This window comes from Pteropus medius, unplaced genomic scaffold, assembly GCF_902729225.1.
Source record: "Pteropus medius unplaced genomic scaffold, Ma_sr-lr_union100, whole genome shotgun sequence".
In the NCBI taxonomy this organism is placed as follows: Eukaryota; Metazoa; Chordata; class Mammalia; order Chiroptera; family Pteropodidae; genus Pteropus; species Pteropus medius.
The window spans coordinates 6,523,794-6,537,607 of record NW_024342474.1 but is presented as its reverse complement, the minus strand read 5'-3'; the positions used below and the strand labels follow the sequence as shown (position 1 = coordinate 6,537,607).

General features: G+C 39.8%; 1 protein-coding gene and 1 pseudogene across 6 annotated transcripts in view; one reads left to right on the top strand and one right to left on the bottom strand.

The window, feature by feature from the left end:
• TBC1D30 (TBC1 domain family member 30) overlaps positions 1 to 13,814 on the bottom strand; it is a 64,742-nt gene that overhangs the window by 27,121 nt on the left and 23,807 nt on the right. For 3 of the 6 annotated variants that reach the window (XM_039865911.1, XM_039865912.1, XM_039865914.1), the window contains exons 3-5: positions 3,584 to 3,645; positions 2,988 to 3,053; positions 1,112 to 1,237 (exon numbers count right to left, since the gene is read on the bottom strand). In XM_039865911.1, the coding sequence (XP_039721845.1) occupies positions 1,112 to 1,237; positions 2,988 to 3,053; positions 3,584 to 3,645 (254 nt within the window). Of the gene's footprint in view, positions 1 to 1,111; positions 1,238 to 2,987; positions 3,054 to 3,583; positions 3,646 to 6,003; positions 6,010 to 7,175; positions 7,630 to 13,814 lie in introns of those variants that run through there. The other 3 variants (XM_039865915.1, XM_039865913.1, XM_039865916.1) reach the window with 3 other exon arrangements.
• Positions 208 to 326, top strand: LOC120605180 (uncharacterized; annotated as a pseudogene).

Below are 13,814 nucleotides of genomic sequence, written 5' to 3'. Positions count from 1 at the left end.
TGCAAAGGCTTTTTAAGCATACAATATATATTTCCATAAATTTTTTTAGCATTTGTCTGAAACAGATTATATCAGAAAGAAAGTAGCTCCTTTTGGTTAGTACTTCCTGCTGAAAAAAAAATATATCTTCAAATTTTCCAAAATATCAGCTATCTTGTGGTGGCCAAAATTTAGATGAAACAACTTTCCTTTTAAAACTTCAGCTTAGTCTACGGCCATGCCACTCTGAACAAGCACGATCTCATCTGATCTCAGAAGCTAAGCAGGGTCGGGCCTGGTTAGTACTTGGATGGGAGACTATCTAGGAAGACCAGGTGCTGTAGGTGTAAAAACTTAAAAATAAGGAATTGTAAACTGACAAGGTCCTTGCAATCTGTGAGGTCAACCAAGGGTTGCCTCGCCTAAAAAATAAATAAATAAATAAATAAATAAATAAATAAATAAATAAATAAATAAATAAATTTAAAACCTCAGGTTTTAAATATATATTTAATATATTTTATATATATATATATAAAACCTCAGGTTAGCATCACACTGTAATACTCATGTAAAATCAAAAACCATGTCCTAGAGGCTTATGTAAGAGAATAATAGTAGGATCAAATTGAATCAGCGTCCCTGGCTTTTGGCACCAGGCTCTCCTCAACTGCAATAATCAAGGTAGGCAAACCACAGCTGCCTCCACAGCTGGCTTGAACTCTTGACCATCTGGTTTAAAACAGACCTGCCAGTCAATCTATTGTCACAAACTGACAGTTAAGAAATTATCAAAGACCCTAATAAATGCCCATTTGTTTTAATGTGAAATACATTTAACTTTAAATTTCTTAGTGACTTATGTAAAAATCCAGTTAACAGCACTGACCCACACTAAAGAAAGAAAAGGGAATTTCAATCTCCTATCATTTTCTCCTTACTGGCAACAAACAAATTTATGAAGACAAGGCATAGTCAAAGTTTCCCATTATAAAGCTATTAACAAATAAAATGAAAAGCAGAAAGTATACAGACATTCAGACCATAAGGCTTGATCCTCTATCCAGAAAACATCTGGCTCTTAGAACCTTCCTTCTAAGTGAGGACAATAGGCCATGTTCAGGGGCATTACCTTGACTATTTGAATTCCCATCGAGTCATCATCAGGATTACTCCTTTCATTGAAAGTGAAGCGCATGGTTTTGTCCCAATCAATGGCTATACTATGCAAATAATGATCTGCCAAGGTCAACCAAACCTAAAATATTAATAAAGAAGAATGCTAAAGTAAAATACATAATGTCACCTTTCTTTATTAGAAATAGTTATTGTATACAACAAGAAAATGAGAACTTTTCCCAGACCAGATATAGCCCACATATAGAAATCCATAAGAACCTCATTGAAATGTTTGCTGTACAGAATTGCACCAATTAGGGCAATTCAGTTAATATTTGTTGAGTTCCTACTAAGTACCAAGCAATGATCCAGCCATTAGGGAAACTGTTAAGAAAACAAAAAATTTTTTCAAATTTCATTTCAGTTCATTGGATTAGCTATATTATATTATGAGCTCATTATACTTGGCTCTGAATTGCTCTCTATGCTTGGGCAAGAGCCACCTGGTCATTCAGGGAGAATGGGCCTTTTTTCACCAGGAAATGGTCTCTACATTTAAATCATCCTTCTTTCCCTCGCTTCCCCTCTCTCTCTCTCTCTCTCTCTCTCTCACACACACACACATACACACACAAACTGACAGATGACCTCCCATAGTAAATAATTTTTTAAAGGAGTCACTGGATATTTTCAGACCTTTGATTGCCTTACCCTGAAAAGCTATTTCTGAAAGATATGTTTCATAATACCATTTTAATGTATATTTTGAGGAATCTCCAATGTTCAAATTGTAAGAGTATTAGACTAGGTTTATAAATTAATATAAGAGAGGCTTTCAAGTTTTGGTATTTGAATTTAGCAAAAATAATACTGATTAATATCTCCAGCCAGACTTCTCTCCTAAGCATCAGAATCATATGTCCAAACGCTCACTTGACATCTTCAACTTGACATCTAATAGGTATTGAACCTTAACAGATCCAAAACCAATCATCTAATCCATCATCATCTCACCTGTATATACAAACATACAAACACATACATCTGCTTCTCCCATCTGAGTAAATAGTAACTCTACCCTTTCCAGTAGCTCAGATGGTCAAAATTGTAAAGTCATCACTGACATCTCTCTTACATCTCATTTCAATCCAACAGGAATTCACATCAACTCAGCCTTCCAAATATATCCAGAATCTGACCCTTTCTCTCCATCTCCACTACCTGATCCATCACTTGCGTAAATTATTGTAATTCTCCTACTGGTCTCCCTGCTTCTGCCCTTGTCCCTCATATTCTCAAGTTAGTAGGCAGAGTGGTCCATTTAAAATATAAGTTATGTCATGTTACTCCCTGTTCAAAACTACCCAATGCTTCCCATCTCACACTGGACAAAGTCCTACTATGGCCTATAAGGTCCTATATGATCTGCCACCCCCCGAACCCATCACATTACCTCTATGATCCTCTCACCTCTTGCTTCCCACTTTGTCCACTGTGTTTCAGCCGTTTCATCCTCTTGCTTTTGCTTGTATACTCCTAAAATGCTCCCACCAGAGCGTTCTCTGTTTGGAGTACTCATCCCAAAGTAACTTCATGGTCCACTGCCCACCTCCTGCGTGGCCCTATTCAAATGTCACTTTGCTATTTAAAATTCTTTCTCCTTATCCCTATTTCTCCATGTTCTCCTAATTTATTTCTCTGCTTTATTTTTATCCATGGTACTTATCGCCATCTGACATGTTTGATATTTTATTCATTGTAAACTTCATAAAGACAAAAACTTTGAATTGGTTTTTATTTTCTACTGGTTTTTATTTCACATTCCAGAGACTTTAAAAGTGGACAAAGTGATGGTCTATTTGTATTTTAGCCCTACGAATCCTCCTTACCTTTCTCCTCCATTCCTTTGGTATTCCTGTTGATAGCCTGGCAACTGCCTTGAGAGCATCATACCACTAGAAATAAAGAAGAAATATTAAGAGTGATAATATTGACCTGGATAAGCACTTTCCAACCTTTTTTCCATCTTGACATCCATAGAGTATGATAAAATTTGTACAGCACACTGGGGTAAACAATTAAAGCTTCTTTAAGACAGATGTGACTGGTCTGAGGACTATGACTGCTCCAGTGCCCCCTTAGGTACCCTTAACACATCTGTAATCCATTTGCAATACACACGCAATGATTGAGAAGCACTGGTTCAGAAATCGAAACATGTTATGAATTCAGAATGATAGACATTTGTTTTTTAAAATTTTTTCACAATTTTACCATTAATAGAAAGTACAAAATTTTTCATCACAAATATAAACCCAGGCCACTTGTAGCTTCATAAGTTATTTTATCTATAATTTTAAAAACTGACTTGTCTGCTTATGCACACAAAAGCATATGCTAATTTTCTTGCTGTGAGAATATATCGAAGTATACCCAGTAGATACCCCAAAATAAGACTATTTCTAAAAACCAAAAATAAAGTTACCTGTTGAAAACCATTTTGACCCAAAGATGGCTCAAGAGTGAACTTCAACTTTGTGTCAACTCCTAAAAGAAAAACACATAAGTAACTGTTATTTTGGGATAAAATAAATTATATCAAAGTAAAAAGTAACCTGATTCTACTGAATCATCATGAACTTTTTAAAATACATATTTTTACAAAATTTTAGTCAACTTTGTTAAAACAATATTAAAATAGAAAAATATCCTATGGCCGTAGAATGGAGCTTTTCACATAGGTTGGTGGTTTCCACAGCTGTCTGTAGTAGTGCAAAAACAACAACAACAACAACAAAAATGACACCACAGGCTTGGAGTCTTATAGACCTCCATTCAACTTCAGCCTAGAGTTGAACAAATGATTTAACTTGTCTCAATCTCAACTCTTTATCTTTAAAAGTAGGATAATAATGCCTGAGTAGATTGTTGTGACGATTAACTATAAATCACTTAGTGCGATATAATTAATATTTATGAAACCTAGAAAGAGAATTCTCTACTTACAGAATTTGTTTTCTAGGATACTTGCATAGATTAAGTCTATTAAGGAAACTTAAGTGGAAATAACAAAAGTTATAAAAATGCCATTGCCTTCTCACTAATGGAATCCTTAACAATCCTATTTGGAGATTTTCACGTATTTTTAAATTCTGTCTTGATAGGCTTAGTTATTGAAGATAAAAGTTTGTATGTTTAATGATAGACTACAAGCTAAAAATATAATTGATCTCTAATTCTAAGTCATCTACAACTTAAGAAAAACTTCTTTCCTTCAGATCTCAATCTAGGGGATAGAAGTAAATAATTAGGAGACTATGTAAAGACCATATGCTTAATATTTATACTGGGCTTTTATTTAGAATTCCATATTAGAAGTATGTGCCGAAATTAGAAGTATGAGGTGAAATTAAATGACAAGTTTTATTTCCACTTAAATTCTATTTTAAAAATAATTTAATCAAATCTAAAAATGCTATTTATCCTTTTCTTACAATTTCACAATCAATGACATAACATTTTAATTCACTTTTCAAGACTTATTACTTAAAAGTTCAAGGACCAAGATATACAAACATTGTCAATAGCATTCAGTTTTACAATTTATGGTTACCATTTATGACTTTTTTGCTTCTAAGATGTTGACTACAAATTAGGTATACTGAAAACCTCTCTACAACTTCCACTACTTAGGGGTTGATACATGGACAGGCATAATCTTCAGAATTTGAAAATTATAATAAAGTAGAATTGTCTTTTTAAAAACATATATATGGAGACAAGAAGCTAGAAAGCAATGTGTCTGATTTGTCCAAGCCCATGAGAGTATGCAGATGCTCTTCTCAGAGTCCTAGAAGAGTACCATGAGTTGGGTCCTAGATTTCTGAAGTCAAGCTGTAGTAGAGGATCCCAAGATATTTTCTTTTAAAGCTTCATGGCCCAAGTCATATTCTGCCTAGACAGATAAGATTTTCTTTTCAAAGATTTATTAAGTACGCCTACAATTCTCATTATTCTGAGTTGGTTTAAATGAAGTCCAGCCTCAACTTTTTCTGTCTGGCTTATTTCATTTAACATGATAATTTCGCTCAGCATGGTAGTATTTTATCTTTTCTTATGGCTGAATAATATTCCATTGTATATATGTACTACATCTTCTTTATCCAATCATTTATTGAAGGACAAAGGTGCCATGTGATTTTACTCATATGTGGGATATGTAACTAAAAGCAACAAACCAACAAAACAAAAACTTGTAGACATAGACAATAGTTTAGTGGCTACCAGAGGGAGAGGAGAGGGGGACGGTAGATAAGAGAAAAGGGGGTCAAATATATGGTGATGGAAGATTTGACTTTGGGTGGTGAACACACAATGCAATATACAGATGACTTGAAACCTAATATAATTTTATTAATCAATGCCACCCCAATAAATTAATTAGTAATCAACCAAATATAAAAATAAAATAATTGAAGTCCAGTGTCAGTGCAGAGCAATAATACAACGGTCACAAGAGTGCCTCCAGCTGGAACGCAGGATTTAAGGCATGATGAAACAAACCTCATTGTGAGGGTGCTGTCCAGACACAGGGTGCTGAATGGAGGAGCGTATAGTCATGACGTTTGCTTTATTATAACAAAGACCAGGAAATTCGGTCCCGCACTGAATTATTTCTACCGACCTAAAAACCCCGGGTTCCCTGTATGTATGACCAAATATGCTCCTTTGACTTTTTCAGAGCACTTGCTGGGAGTCCTGCCAATTGCCTTGCCGAGCTGAAACCTGGCTGGGTTAGTCAAAATCACAACTATTTTCTCCTGATCAAAAATGAGTCGCAGGATTTAACTGGAATTGATTACTCGCCGCCCGCATGCAAAAAAACCGGAATCAGGTCATGTTCACCTCTTTTCTTCTAACTGAATAAGGGAGCGGGGAGGGTTTATGTTTCATCTGGTAATCACAGCTGTTTCCAGATTCAAAAATACAAAACACTTTAATGTGGGAAGGAGATTTTTTTTTTTTAAGGGTAAAGGAAGGAGGTGAATAAATACTACAATCTCTGTAACTAGACACTTCCTCCAGGAGAAAAACAAAGGAACCACGAGGTTTGGAAAGGCAGCCACGTGTTCCACCCTTTGGGGCTCAGTGCCTCCGCAGATTCTCCCCTACGGCCTCAGGATAGGTCCCAAAAGCGCTGGGAAGCAGGGGTTGGGGGAAAACAAACCCTCCTGGAACCCAGCTTGTGCCACTCCAGGGACAGGTGAGCGGTAATTATAGGTGTGAGTACAGCCGGCTCCCTCTGCGGCCACTCTTGTCAGAAAGCTCTGAGCCCATAAAACCCCAGGGAGGGATGCCGGGTGGTGGAGCAGACGCGGAGTTATGCAGCCTGGAGAAGCAGGGAAGTGTAAACACAGGCTGACAGCAAAAAAGGGCCTAGCCTAGCACAGCCGGGCACACTCCCGGACTTTACCTATAAGAAAAGATCTCTAGGCTACAGGAGTATTTCCTACCCTCTTCCTACCCGGACACACAAATTAGAGGGTCCAGCAGAGCTGACCCCGGTATTCTCATAGCAAGGACCCTCAGGAAAATGCACCTGATTTCTCCTTCGCAGCCGCTGCCCGCCCTCAGACTCCAAGTATCAAACCTGTGCCTTTCTTCTTATCAAACCTGTGCTTCACACACCTCTTTCAAGGTCTGGCTTCTTATGAAGCTAGAGCACAATTCGTTGCGCGGCCTCTGATAGCCTGGGCAAGCGCCAGCACTTCCCTAGGTCGAGGCAAAAGCCTGACTGGACCGTGCACAGGCCACAGGGAGTGGGCAGCTGGCACAAGACAAAATCAGCGGGTCCTCCATGCCTTGGAGGCCCCTGCCCCCACCCAGGCCCTGGTCTGCTCTCTGCTACCCAAGGCTGACCCAGCCCCGCCTGCGACAAGCCACGGTGCCCCACACTGGGCGGCTCACGGGCACACCCGGGCCTAGGCGGAGTCCAGCTGAGGCTCAGACGCAGCACCACCAGCTCCCAGGGCGCCACACTATTTTCCAGTGCCCCATCTGCAGCCCCAGGTCCTCACCCGGTTCCAGAGTACAGAGCAGCCGGGGCGCGGTTCGGGAAATGCAGCTACGTTTCTTGAGCACATTGCTTAGGATGGTGCCCACGCCGCCACCGCCGCCGCCGCCGCCACCACCACCGCTCTGCCGCTTCAGACATCTCCCTCCACGCCTCAGGGAGCCGGTAAGCTTGTCCTGCCGCATCCGGGAGTGCCCCGGGCTCCCGTGCAGGCACCGTCTGCCTGAGTCACCCCCTGCCCCGCCGACGTAGCAGCTTCGCTCCGGTGGCTCTGCGAGTCGGCTCAGGCAAGGGTCTCTCGAGGGCAGCAAGACTGTGGCCGGAGCTTGGGGGTCGAGGAGACCGGCGGACACCGCGGGAGCCGCGGAACGTAAGGCAGCCGGTGGGCATCTGCAGTGCGGAGCCTGCACAGCTGAGGCTGAAGAGGGCTTGGGGCGGGGAGGAGGGCGGGAGAGAGCTAACGCAAGGGAGAGGAAGGCGGTGCTCCCGCCTCCAATCCCGGCATTACCATGAGCAGGCGGGGCAGCTCCAGCTCCCGCGTGCCCAGGCGCTCCCGGCACCTGCACCCGGGAGCAGCAGAGCTGCAGAGCCCGGAAACCCCGGAGTGGGTGGGTGATCAACTAGGGACAAGAAGCAGCGACAGAGATTTGCGTGCTTCTCGCAAGATCTGGAGACGCTGAGGGGGCACCGAAGGGAGTAAGTCTCAGGTGCAGAACACCAGAGAGATGCAAATGCCCACTTCATCTGAGCAGAGTCAGAAGGGTCAGTCAGCCGACCACAGGACGGATCTGGCAACACAGCAGAGAAGCTGGCAGATGGTGAAGAACTAGCTTCATCCTAAATTATGTTAAACTCTTTCCTGGCAGCTTAGAGAAACATGGCGAACAGGTAAAAAAATAATAATAATGGTTTTTCTCTTGGAATAATGGCTTCAAGAAAAAAATAAAAAAGAATATTCCCATTTAAAAGAAGTTTGTTTGTTTTTTAATTTAAAAACGTGCTTCCTCGCCTCTCCAGCCAAATCCCTGATTCAGTAGTTCAGAGCTACTAGCTGGCATTACTGAAGGGAGGGGGGAGGGGCGGAAAGGAAGGGTGATTCTTAAACTACCACTTTCACCAATGTAATATTAATCATAAAAATGAATGAGGAAAAAGGAAAGGATATGGGGGGGAAGGGCAGATACAAAGATAACTATGTTTGCTAACATTTAGAAAAGGAATACTGGGTGGATAAACCAAAAACTAAAGAATATTTATGTGGAAGAGACAGGAATGGAAAAGAGACTTTTCCATTGTACATTTCCTGGATGTACCTTACATAGTTTTGACTCTAGAACAACATGTTATATTAATAATATTAAAAAATTAAATAAAAAGAACACCCTAAAAATGGAAGTGAATAGAAATAAATGAACCTAACAGAATATCTCTGATGGCAAAAGAACACAGAAAATAAATAAGTTGCTTTAGAATACAATATTATGACTGTACACAAATGGTAGAATATATTCCAAAGGCAAATAGAGCTGAAACAAAATCTTACATTTCATTCAGTAGTATGATTCTCATTACTAATATTGGCATTATTTTTTAAATACTTATGTGCACTATAGAATAGATAAAGCTAAAATTGTGTTAATGTCCAAAGGAACCAAGATGTTTTCAGTGTAACAGAAAATGCATGTGTATAATCAAAGAAATTCTTTTTCTTAAATCCTTCAATAGTATATTTAAGTTGGAAATACTAGTGTGAACTCATCTTTTTTCCTTTCAAAAATACACATATACCCATGGAGTAAGTTTAGAGGTAAGGACAACCCAGCAGCAATGAACACCCCCAGCAACTAGGTTGTGGTCTCTAAAAACCATTCCCCACCAAAAGGAGCCAAGGCTCCTTTGATGTGTGACTGATTACAGATCTGAGCCAGAAAAAGTACAAGATGAACCTGAAACATCGACATGAGCTCAGAAAGGAAAGGAGTGCTCCAAAGCCAATGGGGTCATCTTAAAAGGACACAAGAGCCACGTGAATAGCCCCTATTGGCCAAAGGTGGAACAATTTGGACATCAAAAACAATGGCTGTTATCGATTGAAAAGTATTGAATATTTTTTTAAATGCATTCCTAATGACATTCTAAAAGAGCTAAAATAGAAGTCATTCTTATGACTCTGGCACACTTATTTTGTAATCAGGACATTCTGGGCTTCATGAAGTGCCCCCAGAATTTGAGGACAAGGTCAGAAACGATACAACTCTAAGCATGAAATATACATTTCATATATAAGAATCTGTTAAAATAAGATTAGACATCTGCAAAAGTAAACCAAGCTGATATGCCTGCCTGACTGAGGCAAAGATGCTTTGAAAAAGGCAGTACTTTGCCTCATCACTTTAGAAGATGAAGTCATTGTTTGACCTGGTCATGATGAACTGTTTGGCTTAGGTTTTACACCAAGCTCGCATACAGAAATCTATCCTTCATCAGCCTGAGGCTTTTATAGTTTCGGTACATGTTTGTTTTCCTTTAGTTTTCTCTTAATTTTAATAAGATGTCCGTCCATTCACTGTTCCAGCCCATCTCAGCTGTGCTGAGAACAATAATAGAGGTCTGATGTTTGACTTTGGCCATTTTTTTAGAGGGCACAACAGGCCCTTGGGGGTGAAGAGGATGATGAACACCCAGAATCAAAGGGAAAGAACTGGAAGGGGAGGGGAAATTCAAAAGAACAAGCTGGTAACTGCATGTAGAGTCTCGTTCGGAGTTCTCATCTGCTCAAACCTTAGAGGGTTTTGTGTTCTATTTTAACAAGAGAAGCTATTCATGCTCAGTTGCCAGCACTAGGCCAGCAGGAAAGACAGACTCACCAGCCAAGAGGAGGAGAAATGCTCTCTGTTCTACAACACTGCCTCTGGAGTGCAGGGAAGGACATCCAGCTCCTAAGGCTGGCTGACATATGACACTCAGACCATCTGGCTCCCTTTGGCTCTGACTCCATGATCACCATGCAGACTTTTGATTGTCATTTTGCTTCCAGTAAAGACTCTGCCACAAAGGAGAAAACGTACTGAACAGTTAACTGCAGTCCATACCCCTGAGTTTGCTCAACTCTGTGAGCTGAAGAAATCAAATTCGTGGACTGCCAAAGCTGAAGTCTTAGACCTTAGACTGCCAACCCTGTTAGACGTGTCACAGCTGACAATAAGCCCTCTGTCTGAAATTCGTCTTCAGTAATAATACGTTTTTTACTAGTAGTGACAGGACTTGTTTACTTTCAAGATGAAAATTCTATTTCACCTCTTGAACTTATTACAGAGGAAAATTGTTTTAAAAAACAAACTTCTTTGAAAACTACTCATTGTAAACTATGTGGAAGTTGAAACGAGAACAAGAAAAAATTTTTTAAGAATTCCTACTCTTATAGCAAGTAGCAAGGGAAATAAATATTACTTTGTTTACATTGGAGAGGAAAACCAAGACTACCAACCTTTATAGCAAACAGATAATTAAACAAGCACTAAAATACAATGCTCTAAAAGCAACCGTGGCACAAGCCTACTATTATATTTATTGTATGACTCATAGTTTCTTATTCACGTCTGGAATATTGTTTTCAAAAAGCAAAAGATGTCATCTGAAGCCAGCTCACAGAAGACACAATGACAGCATGGACTTTGCTAGAGGATCTCAGCCTGGCCAACTTACCATCACTCTTCACTAATTGAGTGATCTTTTACTAATCAAATATCATCAGTGAGTTCACATGTAGGTAAATCATGCCTTGGCATGGTCCAGGACAATTATGTTTTAAGCTGAATTTTGGAAAAGGAAGGCTCAAAGAATACTTCACATTGGATAAAAATCTGTTACTTGGATTGATTGCTAAAGAAAATGAGTGCTTTGAGAAAATGCCCAGAATGTCTCAGAGTCCAATGCCTGTGGAACATCCCCAAGACGCAGGCTCCCAGGTGGGAATAAGGAAGTAGGGATCTTCAGGCCTACGTGCGGAAGGAAGGCATCCTTGAGAACAAACTATTAATTTAATGGGAGAAGGGGAAAGAAGCTAGAAAAAAAAGAAAGCCCCACACAAGAAATAAAAGCTATGTCCCAAGGGCTTCCAGAAGGGAATCAGGTCTGGGAATTCTGCGATTTCCTAATGCTGCTATTTTGTTTTGTTTAACAGTAAAATCTTAAAATAAAAAGGGCCTACGTGCTTATCTTCAGGAGCTAAACAGAACTAGTGGTGACAGTTACCAAGAGAAAAAGGCCCGGAAGCCTGCTGTGAGAAGAGAAAAAGAACAGGGAGCTAGCCTGCTCCTAGGAAATGGGCCTGGAACTCATTCTTACAGCTGCAGCTCTCCAGCAGTTGTTCACCAGCATTTCAGTGTCTAAGCGTCAGAAGAGATCATACTGATATCAGATGTAGTGCTGTCTCCCATTGGGCAGGAGAGGGGTATATCTTTGCTCTCGTGCTAATAGAAAGGGTTGGGGTCTAGTGGCATTAAAGCCACTATTGTCCTCTCTGCTCTCCCCACTACTTTTGAAGATCTATGAGCAACTCCTGAATAGTAAAAGTAGTGTCTCCTAAAGAGACAGGAACTGTGGCCAGCACTCCCCTCAGACCTTAAAGTAGGGCCTTAATAAGTAGTTCCTTCAACTCGTTTATCGAGGATGGAGCCCACACACTATGAGCTCATAGTGACAAGCATCATAACCATTTTCCCCTCATGAAAGAGACACAGAGTCAGGGCAGCAGAAAGAAATTGAGGGGGAAGAAAAAAAAACTTACAATTATCTGACACATCACATTATGCACCTGGGACATTTTTTTGTATGATTTTTCTCCTTAGTCATAAAAATCTATTTCTCTATTCAAATACAGGCATCCTTGAAGATAATCAGGTGTGGCTTTTGCATTTTGTTTATTTCAGAGAAAAGAGTCTGTCAAGTATGGAACAAATAGGCTTTGAAATTCCAACACCAAATCCCACTCAGCACCATCTTCTACCTCCTAATGGTCCCTGTTTATTCTTTCTCAGAACCATCCCCCTTAATCAGATATTTTCAAAAACAAAACCACCCTTAATATTCTCCCAACACACTCAAATATTTCAGATGAAGTATTTTAAGAATAATCAGTCTTATTTACAGACCAGAAATTTTTAAGTTAAAACACTTATCTAATATAATAATTTAATTCACAGCTGGAATAAAAGTCTCATTTCAGAGTACCATACTTGAAATGTATATATAACCCCATAGCCAGATCCATGAAACATGAAATTCATAGCTAACCCAAGATTTTAAAAACCATATGTCTTCCTGGCCTGTAATCTTCTGTGAAGTATTTTCTTACCTCAAACTAATTGAAATCCATTCAATACCACTTGAGGTAGGTTTATGCAGACCATATAAAGACATTTCATATTTCTTTTATTCATTCATTCATTCATTCATTCATGAAATAAACATTTATTTATCAACTGCTTTGGGAAAGGTATTGTGTTATATAGGGCCTAACGGCAATAAAAGTGTGAATTCAATACATTCTCTACCCTCAAGAAGATTACAGTTTAATGAGGGAGAGACAGATGGGTAGTAATAGGAGAGTGTGAAAGGTTCATTTACATACTATGTGAGTACTTGGAGGAATACCATTATCTCTACCTCCCCTTAAGTATTGTAGTATATTCCAATGTTTTCCCAGAGCTTTGTTTCATTGAACTATTAAATTTTACCTGAAAACAGGTGAAATCTTATAATTGTGGTATTCACAATTATACTTTACTTTCACATCAGGAGTATAACTGGAAGACTCATCACTTCGGAAGATGAAATCATTGTTTAACCTGGTCATGATTAACTGTTTAGCTTAGATTTCCCAACCTTTTACACCAAGCCATTCTAAGATTCTTTTGACCCAGTCAAGGAATATGAAAGAAGAGGTTTCTCATACCTATTGATGCAAATTATTCTGGCTTACAAATGTATGTTCCTAGAGAGAAGAGTGATATCTTTGAAAAGAATATGCTTAATTTTGATGGCGAGAAGAGAAAAGTATTGGGAAGAGGAGAGAGATTACAATCAACATTAATGTTGGCTTGGGGTGGCCTGGGACCCTTAGATCTCCTAGCTGGGTTCATTCAGAAGAGACTGATGGGAAAGTGTGTGAAAGCTCACAGTCATTGCACCTAGTAAGGCCCTCCAGGAGGCAATGTGGTATGTCAAAAGTGCTGGCTATGGAGGCACCAGAATTCTAACGCCCATATTTACTAACTGTATGTCCTTGGGCAAGTTACTTAATTTCTGGATTCAGATTCATCATCTTTAGAATTAACAATACTTTTTTGAGTTATGAGAAATAAATGGCATAATGAGAGCCAAGACTCTGACACAGTAGTGGTACAAAGCAGGCACTCGATATATTTACATTTGGGTGTCCTCCTTTTCTTAGTGTTCGTTACTATACAAAATAAAGGTTAAGATGGCCCTGTTAGCAATCCACGCAGAAGTCTGCCCAGCAGAGGACCCAGAACTGGACCCACAGAGAAAGTCCGACTGGCCAGAACACCTGCCTGAGGTCTCACCAGACACTCCTCTTTTACTTTCTTACCTTGGTACCCTCAGTCACTGGGAAGAATAT